The 20,873-nt window shown below is 40.1% G+C and overlaps 1 protein-coding gene across 1 annotated transcript in view; it reads left to right on the top strand.

Moving 5' to 3' along the window:
* BMP6 (bone morphogenetic protein 6) overlaps positions 1 to 20,873 on the top strand; it is a 125,301-nt gene that overhangs the window by 85,375 nt on the left and 19,053 nt on the right. The window contains exon 2 of the mRNA XM_044455025.1: positions 8,287 to 8,479. Within this exon, the coding sequence (XP_044310960.1) occupies positions 8,287 to 8,479 (193 nt within the window). The remainder of the gene's footprint in view (positions 1 to 8,286; positions 8,480 to 20,873) is intronic.

The raw sequence follows: 20,873 nt of genomic DNA, 5'->3' as shown, positions 1-20,873 counted from the left end.
CCTGCTTCTCTACTGATGATCAGTCATGGAGATTAGACTCTCTTGATAACATTATTGTATAATGTAAACACAAATGTGTTAAGGGTTGCATATGGTGAAATTGTTAAATATCTAGTGTGTGTTATCTGCTAGATAGGTAGTGCATTTTCTAAATACAATTTCTGCCAGAAGAATGACTTGTAAAGTGAAATTGCTTGGCAAAATTGGTATTTTACATCTTTCCTTTTTCAACCAAAGATGCATTGGTCTATAGTAAGCAATCCCTTACCCCTAAGCTGGAAAGACCATTACACAATGGACAGAATTTTGACTGGGAGGTGCAGTTTTGTCTAGCTTTGTATCTTCATCCTGTTAAAAAAAATGGTGCTTGGGTTTATCCTATCACACAAAGTCATGAGAGCCCTGTCTGGAAAGGAAAGAAACAGAAGAAATGGTAGCAACCTTAGAAAGGCACCATCTATAATATAATACAAGGGGCTTCATCTTCCTACAGCAAACCACCTGTTTGCCAAATCCCTGCTAATCTTGATTGTAATTAGCATAGGCGTGATAAAATTGGCTATGCTGAGAAGGGGGGAATCTGTATGCAGAAGGAAAAGGAAAAAGAATGTAGGGAGCATGTGAACCTGAAGCTGACTTGCTGCCTCATATTGGTCTTGCCTGCAATGGCTGCAGAGTAATGGGGAAAGTCATGCACCATTTCTTTCCTAAACTCATGGTGCTTCCAAATGAGGCTTTTATTTCAGGATTGCCCTGCTTAATTCACAGAAATTTACAGCGTGGTGAGTTGCCTGGTGAATGTCATAATCAGCTTGTAACCTTCCAGTTTTTACACCTTTACTTCTTCCAGTTTTGTTGCTACTGCACAAAATCTGGGAAGAAAGAAAAGATGCTCAGCACTTCTAACTATTCTTCTTCTTCTTTACATTTCTATACTGCTTGTAGCTGCAGCTCTCTGGGAGGTTCGCAACATTAAGTCACCCATCCGGATTTCAACAAGGCCCAACTCTGCTTAACTTCCAAGATTAGGCAGGATCTGGCACTTCAGGCTATTCAGCAGCTGACTAGGAACTCTGTCTGGAAGCACCACCAGTTTGCTTAGTTTAAACCAGAGCTTGGGGTCTGTTTCAATGATGTGTTTCCTACCATAAGGACGAGTATGTATAATGACTGATTAACCTTCCCCCCAAAGTATAAATGCACTGGTAGATAATAGTATCTGAGCCCTCCCTATGAGCTGTGCCAATGGAGTTATTTCATAGAGAAATTTGGAAGATTTATAGCACTTCCACCAAACTGAGCAAGTACTTTTGTTGATATGTTTGGGAATTCCCTCCCTTGTATTAAACCATAAGCACCTGTACACTGTTTTGACATTGATTGCATTGTGTTATAGGCCTATCACTGAGGTGGCAAACCCATGACTTGCCTTGCTTGCTTGTTTTGTTTGAGGCATTTCTATCCTGTCCTATACAAAAGTCTCAGGACAGCACTACAATACAAAACAATGGCAGCACACAAAAATATGTAACAAAGCCAATATTAAAAACAACAATCCTTAAAGTACAGGGAAAATAAAATGGTTTTGACCTGGAGCCAAAATGAATAAAGTGTCAGCTCCAGGCGCACCTTTCTGGAGAGCAGGTTCTGGAGCTGGGGCGCCACCACAGAAAAGGCCCTTCTCTGGCTAGCCACTCTTCTGAGCAGCTTCAAAGAGGCTCCTGAAGAAGGACCTCAGGGTTGCATCACTTCACATTGCAGCTTGGACAGGTGAGGGCTTAGAGGACCGAATGCTCCTCCCTAAAACAACAATTCTGCCCACAGAAAAATTACTTATCCAGAATTTTCTTCCTTAAAATCTTGGGGGCTTCCCTGATGTTAGACAGAATGAGGTAGCTACATGAATTCATAGTAACACCAATTAAATCCAAGTTTCTTTTAGAATGGTGCTGAGGGAATTAGAAAATGTTTGTGCTACTGTACCAGGCATGTATTTAAGTAAACAGAAATACCCCAAACTTCTGAAATTTATTTTCCTTAGTAGTGTTCCTGGTTGCAAAAGAACAGAGCAATACTTTATTGGATGATGAAGGTTAACTGTGAAAATTGGACAGCGGCATTACAGCCATATCCTAGAGATTCTGGATTATTTATTGCATTTTTATTCTGCTGTTTGGTGAAAAAAGGTTCATAGACTTACTTTCAGATAATCAGTAACATAAGGTAGGCCCTTCTTATAAGTTTGTTGTTATTGTTATGTACTGTTAAGTTGTCTCCAGCTTACGGCAACCCTATGAATGAATGCCCTTCAAAATGGCTTGTCCTTCACATTTCTTCTCAGCTGTAAACCCAAGGCTGCGGCTTCCTTTATGGAATCAACCCATCTTGCTTTTGGTCCTTCTCTTGATCTTCTACTTTTGACTTTTCCTGGCTTGATTGTCTTGATTGTCTTCTGCTGTGAGTCTTGCCTGCCTGTCAAAGCGCAGGTCCCTCTGTGGAATACAGAAGTGACCCGGGTGGTTGACACAATCGCATCCAAGTGCCCTCTTCCCAATTGCAGAGACCGCATGTTTTCATGGTGTATAGCAGAACTGTGGGTGATGAAGCAATTGGAAAGATGGCTAGAGTGCAAATGGAGGAAAACCCGGGCTGAACCCAGTGAAACACAGGTAAGAGCTCCTTATCGAGCCTTCAGTATGGTGGTGAAGGCAGTGAAGAAAGCTTTCTTCTCTGCCAGCATCGTAACCTCTGGGTGCTTTCCAGCAGAGCTATTCCGAGTGGTTTGTGGCCTTTTACACATTGGCCCTAAAGAAGTGTTTGCAGTGTTCTTAATGTTCAGCTGCAGTCCTGTTTTTTGCAGGAAACCATCCTCTTTCTCCATATTCTATCCTAGCAGTAGCTTCTTGTCCACAATCTAACTCCGAAGCACTCCTGTTTTTTTCAGAGGGTTAGGGTTAGGGTTAGGGTTTTTTCCATACTTTCTTGTGATCCTTACAGTCAAAGGCTTTGTTGTAGTCTATAAAGCATACACTGGTCATCCTCTGAAATTCTTTGGTGAGCCTCAGTAGCCAATATTTTTTTTGTGATAGAAACTTGCATTCCTCTTCCTTTTTGGAATTCTGCTTTAATATCAGGCATTTCTTGCTCCATTCAGGGTAAAATTCTTAGTTGCAACACGCTGAGTGTCACTTTGCTTGCATAGGAAATGAATGCAATGGGTCTGTAGTCGCTGCACTCCTTAACCTCTTCTTTCTTGGAGATTGTAGATTGAATATTCCAGCCTGTGGACCATTGTTTTGTTTTCCATACCCAGTGGCATATTCTTGTTAGGATTTGGACTGATTCAGTCTCCTCAGTTTGGAATAATTCCACTGGTGCTCTGTCTATTCCAGGTGCGTCATTCCTTCCAAGTGCTTTCGGAGCAGGCTTACATGTAGTGTGTAGGCTTCCATGTTACAAAAGGGATGTGAAGGGAAGGTAAAAAGAAATCCAGCCTCCAGTGATTACAATTAAATAGTGCTTTTTATGTTGAGCTGGAATGGAAAATCAGTTTTCATTTCAGCAGCAAGCTGCACACCTGCTGCCAGAGATGGATAAAGTCTGAATTAAAAAAAATACTTGGAGGTTAAACTTACCAAACTAAAATATTGACATTTTAAGGCCCTTCCATTGTACTCTCAAATCTGTAGGCTGATGTGGGCAAATTCACCTTATTGGTACCTGATAGCAGAATTGACTTCACTGAGAAGATCTGCATATATAGAATGTGTAATCAGCAAAATGTCTCAAAAGAGAAAAGTGAAAGCCAGAAAGATTGTTGTGGAAAATGTATGGAGGTTAAAACGTTCATATTTTCCTTCCATTTTAATTGTTGATTGTAGTTTTATTAGCTTTTAAACTCTTTGGTATAGGTAGAATTTTTATTAAGCTATTATGCATTGTTTTGTTATTGTTTTATTACAGCCTGTAAAAAATTATTCTTATACAATTGTTCTGGACATCACAGTTTAAAAAAGATGCAGGCATGTTGGAAAGAGTATAGAGGGTGATACAGGGACTGGAATCAAAGCCCCGTGAAGAAAGTTTGAAATAACTGGGCATGTTCAGCCTGAGAAGACGGAGGGGAGATATGATAGCATTTTACAAGTTCTTGAAAGACTGTCACAAAGAGGAAGGACAAGATCTCTTATTGGAAAGAAGAAAAAATGGGCTCAAGTTACAAGAAGCCAGATTCTGGCTAGGTACAGTAGTACCTCGGCTCATGAACTTAATCCATTCCACGACTCTGGTCATGACCTGAACTGGTTGCAAGTCAAGTCAAATTCCCCCATAAGGTTCAGTGTAAATATGGATAATCCCTTCTGTAAATATTTTTTTATCACAAAAGTTTGAAACAAAGTAACAAAGAACAACAAAGTAACAAAGTACAGAACAGTAGAGAACACTAACCTAGGTGGGTGGGAGGTTATTGTTTGGAGGGAGAGTCCAAATAATAATCGTGCAATAGTGATCGTGCTGGGGGGCGGGGGGGAATGGCTGTGATCATGATCGTGCTCATGCAGGGAAGATGGGCTCATGGGGGGGGGGGGGGAGATGGCCACGATGGCCCCCAGATCGTGCTCGGGTGGGGGAGATGGCTGCGATTGTGATCATGCTCATGCAGGGAAGACGGGCATGATCGTGTTCATCACCTCAGGCAAGATTTTTCCAAAATTTCTGTTCGCAACCCGATTTGGTCATGAACTGAGGTATTCGTGAGCTGAGGTACCAGGAAAAAATTCCTGACTGTGAGAGCAGCATGACAATAGAACCAATGACCTAGGGAGGATGTGGGCTCTCCCACACTGGAGGCATTCAAGATGCAGCTGGACAGCCATTTGATAGGGATGGTGTAACTTGGAGTCTTGCACTGAGCAGGGGTTGGACCCAGTGGCCGTCTGGCCCTTTCCAAGTCTGCTGTGATTCTATGATCTTTTACTTAAAACTGGTAAAACTGGCCACCTTTGAGTATACACAAACAGTTTATGTCAGTCTTAGCATGTCAACCTTATCAATAATATGCCAGAGTGCTTTCAAATCTCTATTGTACTCAAAGTCCTTGTAATATCACTGCAAAGGTGGTATGTATTTCTTTATTGCAAATATGAAAGTGTGACACTTGAGAGGCTGTCTGTCCAAACTGCAGTTTGAATCCATATTTCCAATTTCTCATGTTTCCCAGATACATTTAAATGTCCCTGGTACTTTTGGTAGAATAAAAGAGCAGAAAGTCAAAAATAGAGTTAGTGTGTTAGTTATATTTGATGTACATTCATTATACAAATAGACAGAATGGCATGGAAATTATGGCTAGTGTCCAGGCAAAAGGACTTTCCCACCCCTTAGAAGAAGTCTCTCCTGAGGAGCAGCAAGGGCCTGTGGGAAAAAGGAGGAAGAAGAGCACCAGTGGATGAGTGAGTGGCGTTGTTGTTGTTGTTGTTAGTCGCGAAGTCGTGTCCGACCCATCGCGACCCCATGGACAAGATTCCTGCAGGCCTTCTTGTCCTCCAGCATCCCCCGGAGTCCACTCAAGCTCACACCAACTGCTTCAGTGACTCCATCTAGCCACCTCATTCTCTGCCGGCCCCTTCTTCTTTTGCCATCTATTGTTCCCAGCATAAAGTCTAAACTGGAGTCTTTATAAATCATAGGATTCATTTTAGTAATGTCAGGATGCACTTGGATTTTTATATAGTGATCCGCTTGTCATAGTCAGATAACAAATTAAAACCCAAGATTCATTGTACTCACAGTTGGGACCATGCCAAACCAGAAGGAGGACCCATGAAAGCAGAAACCCAACTGGCCACAGCTTTACTGAGGGAAATGTATGGCATCTTTTGTTTTTTTTGTTTTTTGCATAGAAACTCAAGGACCCTTTAAGAGAGACACTGAAATGTGGAGCCCAGATTCTACTGTCTTCATAACATTACTATAGAAAAACTAATGGGCTAGTGTTATTAAAAAGTCAGACCCAGGTTCTGAATGTTCAGTGAGTTCTGTAAAATTGTAGTAACTTGAACAGTAAATAATAATTTATCAGATTTATTAAGTGAAGCAGCCACTGATAACCGGCATGTTATCTCTGTTAGCATAACTTTAGTCAAGTCTTTCTAAAGCAAGCATAGCTCACACACTACCTGGCTGCCTCATTTTCCCCTTGTCTTTGGCTTGTAAAATTAGGAGGTGTACTCAGATACATTAGATTGTAAATTAGGCCTGGTTTCCACAAGTTAGCACTCAGCCCAAATCACATGGTAAAGTGGGGAGAAAAGACTGTAAGGTGCTATGAGAATTAACTCTTTCCTTTACACTGCTGTTTTTCATTTTGCTGAACACTGCCTGTGCTTTCAATAATAAAGTAATTTATTGCAGTGTAATATGAGAACAGTACAAACTGGTTTGTTTTGGAAATTAGCAAAAAGGATTTGGTTCACCAAGGCTACTAAGAATCTTCATCTTTTAATAAGGAGTATTGATAAAATAGTTTTTAGATTGAAAGAAGTGCTTTGGAAGTCTCCTGATGCCATCTTATTTGTTGGACTTAATGTTAAATTCTGAAAATGATATTGACATAGAAAGTAGCTTGTAGTGAAAGAAAATGCAAAATATCTAAACACATGATGTGGGTATATAAAACAGTCCCCAAGTTAGGAATGTATGGATTTGGTCAAATTGATTGTAAGGTGTGTTTTGTTCTATCATCTGCTAATTGATGGGATCATTTTTTGCATGAGAATGTTGTGCCTGTTTGCAAATATGCAAGTCTTCTCACCACGAAAATACTGGCCTATAATTCTGCACTTTTTAAAAAATTAAAAGACCTACACAGCATGGAAAAAAATGGTCCAATGTGGAATCTACAGGTCAGATTCACAGAAAATTCAAACTGATTTGAATCTATTATGGATTTTTCCAACATCCACTTTGATTTTTCCTGGTAGGTTTGTGTTGTGGCTTGATAAGAAACAATGCAAAACAAGCCTGATTGCCAGAATTAACCTTAAACAAGTATGTAAGTGATTGTGATGTAGCATCCCCAAACAGAGAGTGGTTGTTGCCAATGAGTAGCTAAGATGCTTTAGATCCGGAAGGAGAAGTGATCTAAACATCGATTTTTAGGAGTAGAAGATGTAACTTTGATATAGTTTTAAAACTTGTAGAACTTTCTTGCAGTAAAGTCACTATTGCACCATTGGATTTTAAACAAATTTAAGAGAACAGTAGTCGTTTATGCTGTATTTTGCAAGCAAAGTTCTCTGCATTGGTTGGTTTCTGTCTCTTACCAAAGAATAAATAAAACCATGTTATCTACGTGATATTAGCATGAAAGCAGTTATGCGGTAGAGACAATGGCAAAGCTTTCACTGAACTGAGTGAAGTCATATCTTGTTTGTACATACTGCTAATCCATAATTTACTTTCTGTGAATGTACCTCACTGAGCCTTAATCAGGCTCATTTGCTCATGAAAGTGCAAAGAGGATTTTGGTAGAGTTTAGTTTGACTTTCTAAGCATGATCATTTTTGCAGTTCATGGATCACAGATGTTTAGCTAATAAACCAGATTCTGATCTCTTGCTTTGGCTATGTGTTGTTTAGAAAATGAACAGAGTGTGTTTCCAATGAAAATACCTAGTTTGACCATAACACTAAGCCAGGATTCAATAAATGTTAAACTAAACCATGCTGAAGTCCTCCTCCTGGCCAAGAAGATTAGGAGAGTCAAGGGGGAGCCTATAATTCAGCACTTTGCTTCAGCTTGTTCAGGTTTGTCCATGTACTGCCAAAGCAGGATTTAATATGTGCAAACCAGCTTACCAACTTACATCTTTTTGTTGGGTGATACTCTAGTGCCATAGTTAATACTATCTGAAATGACAGTCTATATCGCAATTGCCAAGCATTCTAATGAATCTAATATGACAACATCTCTGAAAATTAAGCAGGAGTAGGCTTAGTCGTCACCTTATTGCAGACTACCTGTGATTCCCATGCAAGCTACTTTCAGGTTCTTTGGAGAAAAGCCAAGAAACAAATGTAACTAGTGTTTCCATTCTGTTGACATGAAAAAACAGACAGAATTGATAATTTCATAAACTCAATATTTAAAAATATGGAACTGAGAGTTTTCTGAGGTGTTCATTACATTGTAAAAGGTATTAATACACTCTACTTTTGAAAAATATGGTGGGGATTGAAGAATGTGGGGTACTGTGGTTAAATTAAAAATGTCTTCTTTTTACAGTTGAATATGATAAAGAATTCACACCTTATCAGCGACACCACAAGGAGTTCAAGTTTAATTTGTCTCAGATTCCAGAGGGAGAGGCTGTTACTGCTGCTGAGTTCCGAATCTACAAGGACTGTGTCTTTGGAGGCTTTAAAAACCAAACCTTTCTGATTAGCATCTATCAAGTACTGCAGGAACATCAGAACAGGTTTGTGCATTTCATGCCAAAATTGTGAAATCCAGAGTGGGGAGATTGTGTTAAAAGAAGTGTGTCGTAAAGTGTCGTAAAAGAAAGAAGTGTGTCGTAAAAGAAAAAGTGTGTCGTAATCAAGGAGAGCCATTCATATATGATTGGGCGAAGGCTTCTTGTGGGTATTTGCTGTCATTTTTGGAGATGCATTTAAGTTTCCTATAGTTATATGCATTTTAGGCTACACTCCTATACTTGGGAGTAGTCCAACACAATTGGGCTTTATTGACTACTCACAGTAGAACACAATTGACGAAATTGACTACTCACAGTAGAACACAATTGGGTTTATAAGGTTAGGATTGCAGTGTTAACATTTTAACATGTTTCATCCAGTACTATAGCTCGGAATTGGCCAATTGAAGATAAGTAAAAGCAACTACCCTAAAACTTGAGCCCCACTGGTTTAGAAAATCCCACTGGTTACAAGAGTCATCCCAAATGAGAAGTTCTTTCCATACTTTTCGAAGATGCCTCAGCTTGGATTTATTTCAATGACTCTCCAGAGGGACATTGCTTCACTGCTAATATACATGATTCATACAACTGCATCTAGAGTGTGCTTCTGAGAGTTTCACTGTGATGTCTACAGTAGTAAGGAAGTGATGTAGTTAGGGACAAAATACTTCATGTGCTAACCTTCTTACTTTTCACTAAAATATATCTGCCAAAATTAAACTCTGTATCACAAGATGGCATGCAATTTTTCCTCCCCCTCTTCAGTTCAGAAAGAGTCAACTGTTGGTATTGTTTTATTCATTTGATCATCTTGTTAGTGTGATTTTGTTTAATTCAGGCGATTCTTTACAGTTTTATGCATCTTGTGTGTTGCTTTCAGTGTGACTTACAGGGAAATGACTTGTTATTAATTGATTAATTTTCCGGGAACCATGATTAGAATGAGAATATCTAGAGCTAGCACATGAGATAACATTTTGTTCTTCACTGTATGCAGATGCTTTAACTTCACATCCATTTGTCCAAACATTTTTTGTTTAGGTAGCATAAGAACAAGGTCATAAGAGCTTTATATAAGCCAGAGCTTCTGAATATTTCAGGGCAAACTTTCTTCAGTCTACATAAGCTATTACAAGGTTTATGTAGGCTAGGCTTCCCAGCTGGATGTTTTCCACATGAGTGAGACAACAACTCCCATCATGGCCATTGCCTGTGGATGATGGTATTTGCAGTCCTACACATCTGGAGGGGGGTAGGAAAGTTGGGAAATGCTGATGGAGGAAATTTGAAAAAAAAACCATACTGAACATCTAGAAAGAAAGTTGCATGCTAGGTCAATTGAAGTGTCAGGTTGGGAAGAGTGTGTGTTTATGTGTGAGCAGACTGGTAGTGAGTGAATAAGACTTCTGTATGGTGAGCAGAATAGGTATGGGGAAGTGGCGTTGGGTATAGGTCGCTTGAGGACTAGTGTGTTGGGTGTGAGAGTGTGGGGCTGTGAGGAATATGTATGGAGTAAATGCAAAAATGATTTATGTCTGCTAGAGAGTAACATGTGCTGTGTGTACATATAGGAAATGTACTGGGTGAATAGGGAAGACCTATGTGTTTTCAAGTGTTCCTTCCTGAAAACAAGAGCAGGGACACAAAACATTTCCAGTCATGCTTGGTACCTGGACTAAATTTTAATTTATGTCCTCCTGAGCTATTTTGATTAGTGCCTGATAATTTGGTGCCTGCTTTCACCAACCCTTCTTCTTTGGCCAGCTTAGAAAGTATAAAGCTCAGATTCTGTCAGCTGATACTTGTACAAGATATGTGGGCCCCACTATTGGGCTCTTTTTTACCTTGATTCATCTGTGGATGCTTTCAGTATTATAGAGACAATTTTGCTTAGAAAAACTTTACCCCCTATTTATTGGGTCATCCCCTGCTTCCACTCTCAATTTAAAATACAAAACTCTGAACAAGTTTGTGGCAAACATATTTTTGTTAATTTTTGCTTCTTTTGTGATGATGACTCATTTGGAATATATTGGGTTTTTTCTTTTCTTTTTTTTCCTATTGGGAACAGACCTCTGAGGTTGAATAGTAGGGAAGCACATGCTTTTTTTAAAGACCAAGCCAGAAAAAGTTTGTAAGACATTGAGTTCCAGCAACTGTCCGATGCAGGCCAAAAACGAACAGATGTTTTTTGCCTAAAATACAGCCTTGTCATTCTTTACCTTGAAGCTAATTATCTGACTAAAGATGCAATGTGTCTTAACATTAATGAGATGGTTTTAAACTATTATCAATCTACAGGATTTTGAACTTGAGCCCAAGGGATTTCTTTGTAGTTGACTTGAGAATAGAATAAATACTTTGAGGTGTGTTTGTTTGTTTAAGGTTTGTTTGTTGGTTGCTTTTTAAGCATAGAGAGTACATTTTATCCAGGAATGACTTGCTGCAGCTAAGCCTTTGTTGTGTCAGCCTATAACATACTCTTAGAAATCACAGTTTATGCACTTCAATTGAACATAAAGACACTTTGCTTTTTATGGCAAATGAGATAGTGACTGACTTAGATGATAGGATTTTGGACTATAAATTTTTGAATGAAACCCCAGGTAATTTGTGTCCCACATGTAGGAAAGCAGCACAAGATTCTGTTCCCTGATGTACTAATTTGTTATACACAGGGAACTTTTTAAGCTGGGAAACATTCAGAAATGTGACCTTTTTACCCACTGTCTGAAATTTCAACCATCCAGAATGCTGCCAAGTATTCTGTACCATGATTTATAGCAGCTCTTCTAAGGCTGTGTTTACATTTTACTTATCCAAGTGTTTGTGCACAAAAGTACCCACATGTGTGGAAAATCTTAAGCATTGCAGGCAGAAGAGACCCATTTTTGTAATAATCTTTCCTAAAGATTTTCATTTTATAGAGAAGTTGTTAATATGCCCTTCAAAGCAAAATGAAAAATTAAAAAAAAAACTGCTGGAGATGATTATTTCTCAAGGCATTAAAAGGATCATATCCCACACTCTTCCTACAAAGTTTGATAGTCATGTTAAGTTCTCTCCCTTTCCCCCACTGTGTGTGTATGGGGAGGGGTCCATAAAAGAAAAGGGCTATTGCTTGGATCATTATTTAGGGGGTTATTATTTTGTCTAACATTTTAGATACTTTCTGTGGCTAGTGAAAGCCTAACTTGACTGGATAATGTTACACTGGTGAACAAATTTGAGTGGATAGTATTACTATGGTTCATGAAGCTGAGAATGAATGTTTGGGCCAAGCACTCTTTCTTTGTCTCATTCTTCTCTCCTCCTGGCTTTGGAACGTCATTCCTGGCTTGTATTAAGCCAGAGTTCCTCCTATCTGTACCGAGGGACTCTGGCTTAATGCCAGTGAATAAACCTGGACAATAAACCAAACTGGTAGATGAAGAGGGTGGTGAGCAAAGTGCTTTTGTCCTGTTCCTGGCTTATGAATGAGAGCTTGCCTTTGGAAGCAGTAGGAAGGCAGACAGTATTGAAAAAAATTGCATGCCATTGAAAAGAGTTGCAAGAAACAGGAGGAGGGAAATCAGGAGTGGATTTTTTGCAGTGAAGGACTGGATTCTTTGCGCACTGTGCTGGCTAAGGGTGCAACCCTGCACTCGAACTGAAACTGCCTTTGAAGATAGTTCAGAAGCTGCAGTTCCTGTAAAATATGGTGGCCAAGTTAATAACAAAGAAGGTCTGATATATAATGCTGATTTTAGCCTGCTCGCACAGGATACCTGCATGCTTTTGATTCAAGGTGCTGGTTTTAACCTATAAAGCCTTACATGGCTTGGGACCCAATACCCTTGGGAGTGCTTTTCTTGGCATGAACCCATGTGCCTTATCAAACACCCCTTTTCAGGTGTCTCTCCTGAGGGAGGGTCAGAAGTTGGCAACAAGAGGGAGAACCCTTTCAGTGGTAGCCCCCTCAGTTATGGAGCAACCTCCCCAACAAGGCCCGCTTGGCACTGTTGTCTTTTTGGTGCTTCCTCTTCATTTCAAGCATTTGGCATTACATGATGAGGTTTTAATCAGGTACTGGATTTTTTCAAGTTGATTGTTTAAAGCTATTTAGATATACCAGTATTCTCTCTCCCTCTCTGTGTTCTCTGATTATAAGTTTGTATGCAATGCTGTTTTTAAGTGTATAATGTATTTTAAAGGTTTTTAATATTTGTAAACTGCCCAAACAGATTCAGCTATTGGATGGTTTAGAAATGTAATAAATGAAATGATCTGATCCCCTTTCATGTTTAGACAGAAAAGGTTCCCGCAACTCATAGCATTTTCTAGCTGGGGAATGTTTTAGGAGTTTTAGGAGTTTTTTCCCCCCAAATATTCATAGGATTGCATCCTGAGAAAATGGGGCAGTGCTTAGTTCCAAAAGAGAATGGTGCTGAGCTCAGGTTTGTGGGAGAGTCCTGTTGTTGTTATGTATCATCAAGTCATTTTCAACTTATGGCAACCCTATGAGCTGTCCAAATGGTCCTATCCATGACATCCCTGTTTAGTCATTCTAAATTCAAGGTTGTGGCTTCTCCTTTATGGAGTCAATCCTTCTCTTATTTGGTCTTTTCCTTCTTCTTCAGTTCCTAGTATAATTGTCTTTTATAGGGAGTCTTGCCTTCAGGTGTCTTGGAAGTATGACAGCCTCGGTTTTGTCATTTTTGTTTCTAGGCAAAGTTCTGGCTTGATTTCATCTAGGACCTACCTGTTTGTCTTTCTGTTGGTCTATGGTATTTGCAAAGCTTTCCTCTAGCACCATGTCCTGAATGCATCCATTTTCTTCCTGTCAACTGTCTTCACTGTCCAGATTTCACATCCATACATATTGATTGGGAATACAAGAGCATGGATGATCTTTGTCTTGGTCTCCAAAAAAGAAAAAAAAATCTAAACTTGGTGCTGGAAGAGGACTTTCCACATATTCTTGACCAACAGAAAGATGAACAAGTGAATCCTAGATCAAATCAAGACAGAGCTAGCCCTGGAAGCAAACCTGATGAAACTGAAGCTGTCATACTTTGGGCAGACTCACTGGAGACTCACTGGAGAAGGCTAGGTAATGTTGAAAACAGAAGAAAAAGCAGAAGATCAAATGTGAAATGGATCACTTCCATGAAGGAAGCTACAAGCCTTGAATTTACAAGAGCTAAGCAGGACTGTCATGGCAGGTATTGGGGGACGGGTCGTTCATTCATAGCGTCTCCACAAGTCCACATAAAAACAACACATGAACATCAAAGAGGAGCATGGCAGTGGTGGAAGAGGGTAGTGGTGGTGGGTAGAGCCAACCCATGTAGCCTCATAACCCCATGAGGTTAATTAATTGTATGGAGGGTGTCATGTGTTCCTGCCTTGGGCTGAAGAAAAAAAAGCTAACACAGCCATTGACAGGGAGGTTTGGTGGTGGCGGTGATCCCATCAGTGGATTGGGTGCCTTTTGACAGCTGTCAGGGAAAACAAAAAGGGGGGGAACCTGTTTGGAGCCTCTCTGGGTCAATGTTGTGGGCTAGTGGCAGCAGGAACTGTCTAGGACGTTGTCCAGCCAAGACTTCCTTACTTTGGACTTGTCCCAAGTGTGTACCTGCTCACTTGTGCAAGCCTGACTATAAGATAAAACAAATACTTGCCAAAAAGTGTGGTGCACATTTGGGCACAAAAAATGGTGTTGCTTAGGCCCTTGGAAGGGGAAAACTCTGGCAGTGGCACAGGCCATTTTGTCAAGCAAAAGGTTTCTTGGTGTTGCTGTTGCTCTTGTCTCCTGCTTCATTGATCACCTGGTTTAGCACCTGATGACAAAAGAACTCACCGTGAGTAGAACAAACCCTGTCACAGCCCAGGAGTTCTCAGTGTGGCTTGTCTGAAAGCCAAGGAACAAACCACTGTGGGTAAATTTGACTGGGTTCACATAATACAACAACCAACCATGGCTACTTACCCATGACGGATTGTTGTGTCTTCAGATAATTAGGGAACAGATGGACATGGCACAAGAGTTTGGAGCCAATGGAAAGCCTGAATTTTATAATACAGACTGGAACTTTTTAGCTAATGTTTAGGCTTGATATAATTACTTTATAAGGATAGAATCTGCTAGAATTTATGTGGCAAATTGGTAAGAGTAACCCATTACTGTAACTGGAGTATTTGCATTGGTTGAATGTGTACTTGAGTATAGCTTTTTAATGTATCATTCAAATTAACATCTGAGGTATTTTTTAAATTTAGCAAGGTTTTACCAAGGGATATAGAAGTGAAAATGCTACTTGTGGGATTGATGAGATGTTGCAAACTTTTTTCAGCTTAGTGTAAAGTATGCACATTTTTGTTTGTTTGTTTGTTTTGAAAACAGAAGAGCTTCCTCCCCCAGTTTTCTCTCTGCTTTCTCCCCCTCCCCCCCCAAAAAAAAATCTTAGGGAGAAAGTTAACCTTAGGGTGTTGGTTTTAAATTGCATCATCATTACGAACCATATTTTATCATTAAAAAACCACTGAAGATGAAAGCAAACATAACGAAAGGTCTAATGATATTCTTGTAAGATAGACCAGATTTCTGGTCAATCTTAATATCCCTTTTTATTTATTTATTTAGGAGGCTTCTATGCCGTCCCATTTGCCGAAGCCTCGGGGCGGCTCACAATAATATGAGAGAAAAATTATGTAGCTTTTCTCCCAGTGTTTGTGAAGACAATGACCTAGTAAAAGAAAATGATGGCAACATTTGACCTTATTTCAAGGTGAACCATCTAAGTTAAAACCATAACATTTTCCTACCTCCTTCTCCATGTGTTATGTATTCCCTGATTTAATTGCATACCTTAAATCAGGGCACAGGCATTTGTTGACTGAGGATGATTCACAGAACCATGCTGAAGCAATTAAACAGTTTTTAGCTTGGGGACTTTTACAGATGCATCGATGTAAGTTCAAATAATAGCTTCCGTAAGACAGGCTGGACTCATCCAATATACCGAAGATTTTTCCATGATACGGTGAGGTGTGACTCTAATACGTTTTGGCTGTACAGAAGCTGGCTGCCCATTCCATTTGTTATGGCTAAACAGTATCAGGACCACATCAATATGTTCATAATTGGGGGAATAGTTACCAGGAAATGCATTCGTTGGCCTGAATGGACATTGTGCATTGTTCTACCCCCCTGAGCCATAATTGTACTCATAAGGCTAGAAAATGCTGTGCAAGGGGGAAAGGGAAAGCAGCTAGGAGAGCAGTTGAGTGGGGAGAATGCCACGTATCTACCTGGCTCCCACTAACTGCGTGAACACTGATCACAAGGGGGCAGCATCATAAGCTCCAAGTGAGCCAGGTGTGCCCAGACCCAGAACGCAGTAATGCAAAGCACCGAATGAGTGCAGCGAGTAGGAAATTACTCACACACTGCCCAACATTTCATTTTCCTGGTGAAGTCTCCTCTTTAAACTACAGAGCCCAGTGAGATCTCTTCTGAGGATGCAGCTTGGAGCTCTTGCTTGGGCTTGTTCCTACTTAAAATGACAGCTTGATGGCATTAATTGTCTACTGTTCCCTGCAGCTGACTGTGGTCTGGAAGGTCCTGCATCTGCCCTGAAATGGGATTGCTTAACTGCAGTGTTCTTACTATTCCCCAACAGGCAGCTCCCTGCTTCTATTGCTGTCTGTCAGCTCACACTCATGAGTATGTGCACTCATTTAGGCATCAGTCAGTCTTGGTCTTTGGACCAGAACTGCTAACATGCCCATCATTTCTCCATTGTTCGAAAGTCATTAGCTGTCATTTTCAAATGCAAAGTCTAGAGTTGCCTTACCAGCTTTTTTTTTCACAATTTCAAATCTTCACAGGAAGATTTGTCCTTATATTACATTCAAGCAACCTCAGCACACAGTTCTTTCTTTCCCTGTTAAACTGAGCATTTTCACTTAAAGAAAGCACTTCACAACTTGTCTTTGGCACTTTCAGACTTCTCTTTGGTACTTTATGGCACTTTACGGCCTTTCTTTTAGACCAGGTCACCTGCAGTTAAGTGAAAACATGGCAACTGAGCCAGCAGGTATGCGGGTCCTGGATCTAGATTGGTGATTTTGTGAAAAGACTCCTTCTGTTTACAGAAGACACCAGCATCCAACTCTCTGTTGCAGAAGTAGCTGGAAAGGCAAATCTCCATTAGCTCCCTCTTCCCCCAGCAACTCCAGAGGGCCCTCTAGCCATGGACGACCACAAGGGCAAAGGAGACCTGCAGACTATTTCCCTATCCCATTCCCCCAGCATGAATGGAGCTCTACTGAGTGCTGCTCTGGGTACAACTGATCATGTGTGGACATTAAAACTTGGTCAGTATATTCGTGCTTTCAGTAGCATCCCTATTCCTTTGGAACTACACATAGCTTACAGTGTTTAATTTAAGCTAGTCTTCCTGGAAGGAAGTCTTCCTGGAAGGAACTCAGAGCAGCACTTCCCAGGCAGTGCACCATTCAGGATTAGTCACTCGTGCCTTGCTTAGAGACAAATGCATATTGGACACCTTTGGAACATTTTCTTTAGCCTGCTGCTCATTCTTGCTCTGCCTAAAATAGGCAGAATATTGAATTTTAACTTTCTTCCTGCCAGTGAAGCTTAAAGGGTGGAGATTTTATCTTCTGTACTCTGTGCTAAATGTTAGAGCTTATTTGTTTAGAAGGGAAGCTTTAAAAAGAGAGAAAACTAAATGGGATTTATTTTTAGAAACTGTTTGTTCTATATGAACCTTTCTTTAGCCTGTGAAGGTGTGAGGTCAGGAGTGCAGGGACAAAACTTTGTACCTGATCAAAGATACGAACCCCTTGCTCCAGGACTGAATATTTTTCAAATGTAAATATCCCGTTAACTTAGTCCTCAGTTCCCCTCTTCTGCTTGAGCCCCTCCTACGCTGTCCAAACCAATCTAGTAAAAACCATAAGGAAGTAGGATGAGAGGTAGATCAAAGAAAGATACCATATCTTTATGGCTAATGTTTATTTTGTTCTCTTTGCACTGAAACTGTTTAATATAGGTGGCCTGGGTGCCTTTGTATGGATTCTTTTAGGAGGAATAATATGAGAAAGGGGTGGGAATGTACCACATACACTGTTGATATTCCACTGTTCTACAATGTAATTATAGCAAGACTGAACATCTGTCTGTGTTTTCAGCTTTGATTAACAGGATTTAATTCCCACCCTCTGCTTGCTGAGAGGAAATTGACCCAGGGCAGTGTCTGGGTTTCTAATCTCAATGACAGCTAATGGTCATATGTTGTGTGGTTTGTGTTATTTCAGGCTGTAGAGAATTGTTCCTTAAGCTAGATGGTCAAAAAGAAAGAGGGGAGGGGATCCAGGAGCTCAGTGGCAGTGTGATAACCTTGCATATAAAAGAACCCAGGTTCAGTCGCTCCCTGGCATCTCCCCGTAGGGTTGCAGAAGACCCCTGCCTGAGCCCTGTTAACACAGAGACAGTAGGTGGACAGTACTGGCCTAGATGTACTAGTGGTTTGACTTGGGATGAGGCAGAGTCCTCTATTCCTTTGCAGCCGGCCAGCCGGCAGCAACAGGAAAATTGAAAGTGGCATTGTGGATGGGAGCTGGGGTGATAGAGTCCCACAGATTTGCAGCCAGAAGGCAGGAGCTTAACTTCAACTCATAGTTGGATGAGACCTGAGTTTAGGTGTAACCAGACGCACGTTTTTTCCCAGCTGGAAATTTGACATGTGTATATATGTGCTTGTATGCTCATTGTGTTCAATGAAAAGGATCTCTTGTAGTGGTGAAGTACTTCTGTGAAGAAGGTAGTGGAATAGCTAAGGCATTCAGCAGGATGAAGATTTCATCCCATCAGGAAGGATTCTAATATATATCATTTGCATTTATATACAAAATGGTTGTGTGTATCCATAAATACTCTCTCAACTTCTCTTAAAAATATACCCTTTGTGAGCTTACTGCTACGCTGACTCCAGTCTGTTATGTCAACGTGTCATTGAAGAATAGTAAACAAAAAAAGTTCAGCATAAGGAAAGTTTTAGTGAGTTGGGATAATTAATGACTCCGTAAATTGCTGTTGATGTGTAATAGTCCTGCTAAGCACCTGGGTAATAGTGACCTTTGAAGACAGGCCAAAAACTGTGGTCCTTAGAACCATAATTAAAGTAAGAGGGCCCCGTTTGAAATTGAATGGTATGAAAGTGTTCTGTTTATTCTCAGTGCATTTAAAGAAATATATCTGCCTGGTTGAAAAAAAAATAATAACGTAAGGGCTGGACAGAGAGTATAGGAAACTAGACAACTTTTAAAAAACTGTATACTTAAAAATATAGGGTTTTTTTGTAGCCCTGTTTCGCTATGGCAGCATTCCATGTTATGATGTATGCTACGGGAAGACGGGAAAAATTACTTTAATCTGGCAGTTTCACTAACTATAGTAGCAAAACCCACAGCTATTTTACTAATTGCATTAATCTTTATAATATACAATCACTGCTGAGATAAATAATTAGAATGAATTAAAAGCTCTGGGCTTTTTTCCAAGGTTTAGACAGAAGTTTTAGTTAAAGAACTGTTTAGATTTCATAGGAAATGTCGTAATCAGTTGCAAAGTACTTGTCCTGTGAATGTTCTAAATATGTGTTTGTGATGAATTGGTTAAGAATAGTAGCAAGAGTTGATATTTATAAAGTAGCAAATGAATGCTTCTGTTTGAAAAGCCGGAGTTAATTTTTCCTTTCTTGAGAGCCTTGTGGGCTAGAAATGTTAAAATGCCTGAAATAAATTATTTCTCTGTAAGCAGCTTCCATATTACTTGGGTAAACTGGGCATTACTTTCTTTTTGCTAGATCTTCTGTTTGCTTACCTTATTTCCCCTTGCCGAGGCCCATGGAAGGGTGAAATGTGTATGTGCGCACATACACATACACAACTGAGTCAAAGCCCTTGCTGCTCTAGACACTTTTTAGTCAGAGCCAGCATGATGTAGCTGTCAAAATGTCCAAGTAGGTTAGAGAGATGCAGTTCAAACTTTCTCTCATCCTTGAAATCCAGTACCTCATAATCTAGTCTACCTCACAAGGTCGCTGAGGGAACCAGATACAATGCCCATAACTCCTTAGAGAAAGGGTGTGATTTAAATGTAATATATAGCATTTGTTCGTTTGTTTGCAGCATTTGTATGCCATTTTTCTTCTATACAATCACCCCTCAAAACACCTTTACAGTCACTGAAAATGCAGTGCAAACATGCATAATAAATGATGCTGAAAGAAACTGAGCCAGCCACCTTTGGCATATAAAACAGACCCACTGCCCCATGTTGTGCAGCTCCCCATATTGCTGTGCTTTTCATTCCTGGGTTTTCCCTTCCAGTAGTGCACCAGGGCACTGTTTAGACAAAGAGGGGCAAGAAATTCAGCCTGCTTACTCCCGCAAGCAATCAAATAACTGTAGTACAACCTTTCCTAAACTAGTGCCCCTTGGACGTTTTGAAGTGCGTTCCTGTAATCTCTGAACAGTGTTCGTACTGGCTGGGAATTCTGTAGCCCAGCTCAGTAGGAGCATGCCAAGTTGGGCAAGGTCACTGTACATGGGACTGAAAAAGAAGTTGGGTGAGCTTCCAGTCTTAGGAAATGTGAGGGATAAACCCGCCATTTAATATTCTTGCACGCATATGATGTTCTGTACTCTCGGGATCTACTGGACTGTTTCGACCTATAGAGTTCCTTACAAGCAATGGGCTGTTCTGTCCGTGGAGTACGATTTCATAGGCTACCCTTTGAAGCACTGAAATGAAAGAGGAGCTAGTGTGAAGGTTTCATGTGTACATGGGAACCCATAAATCAAGGGATGGACAAATTTGGCAGTTTTGGTTTCTCATTTTTCCACTCTTTAAGTTCATTCTGTCCCTCTTCTGCATCGGTTTGAATTTCTTTTTAAAGTCCACACAAAAAGACTTGTGTGTTTACATGGGCATTTCTTCTAACATGCACATTGTATGTGTGATTTTTTCTTCTATGTGCATAAATTCTCTAACATACTGGCTATTTGCATGATATTATACTAAAATACACATTTCTCTGTAGTATATTAATATCTAATTATTTGATTGCATAACAAAATGCAGAGAAGTGTGAATTTTGATAATAACTGCATTTCAGCTCATTTATTCATTCAGGAAGTACAAATCAAGTTTGCATTAAGCAACCTGAATGAATTTCTTCCTGTCCCTATCAAAATAAGAGGTTGTTTTTCTTTATATTCAGAATTAGGGCAAATGTGCTCATGAGTTTAAATCCCGCTTTCCTTGAGTTACCTCTGGCGTTGTCATCTTCTCAGCAAAGATGACTGTTCCTCTCTGTGGTAG

The sequence above is a fragment of the Varanus komodoensis genome, unplaced genomic scaffold, assembly GCF_004798865.1.
Source record: "Varanus komodoensis strain SLA01 unplaced genomic scaffold, ASM479886v1 scaffold8, whole genome shotgun sequence".
Taxonomy (NCBI): domain Eukaryota; kingdom Metazoa; phylum Chordata; class Lepidosauria; order Squamata; family Varanidae; genus Varanus; species Varanus komodoensis.
Note: the sequence above shows the minus strand (reverse complement) of the source record. Positions and strands in the feature narration are given on the sequence as shown.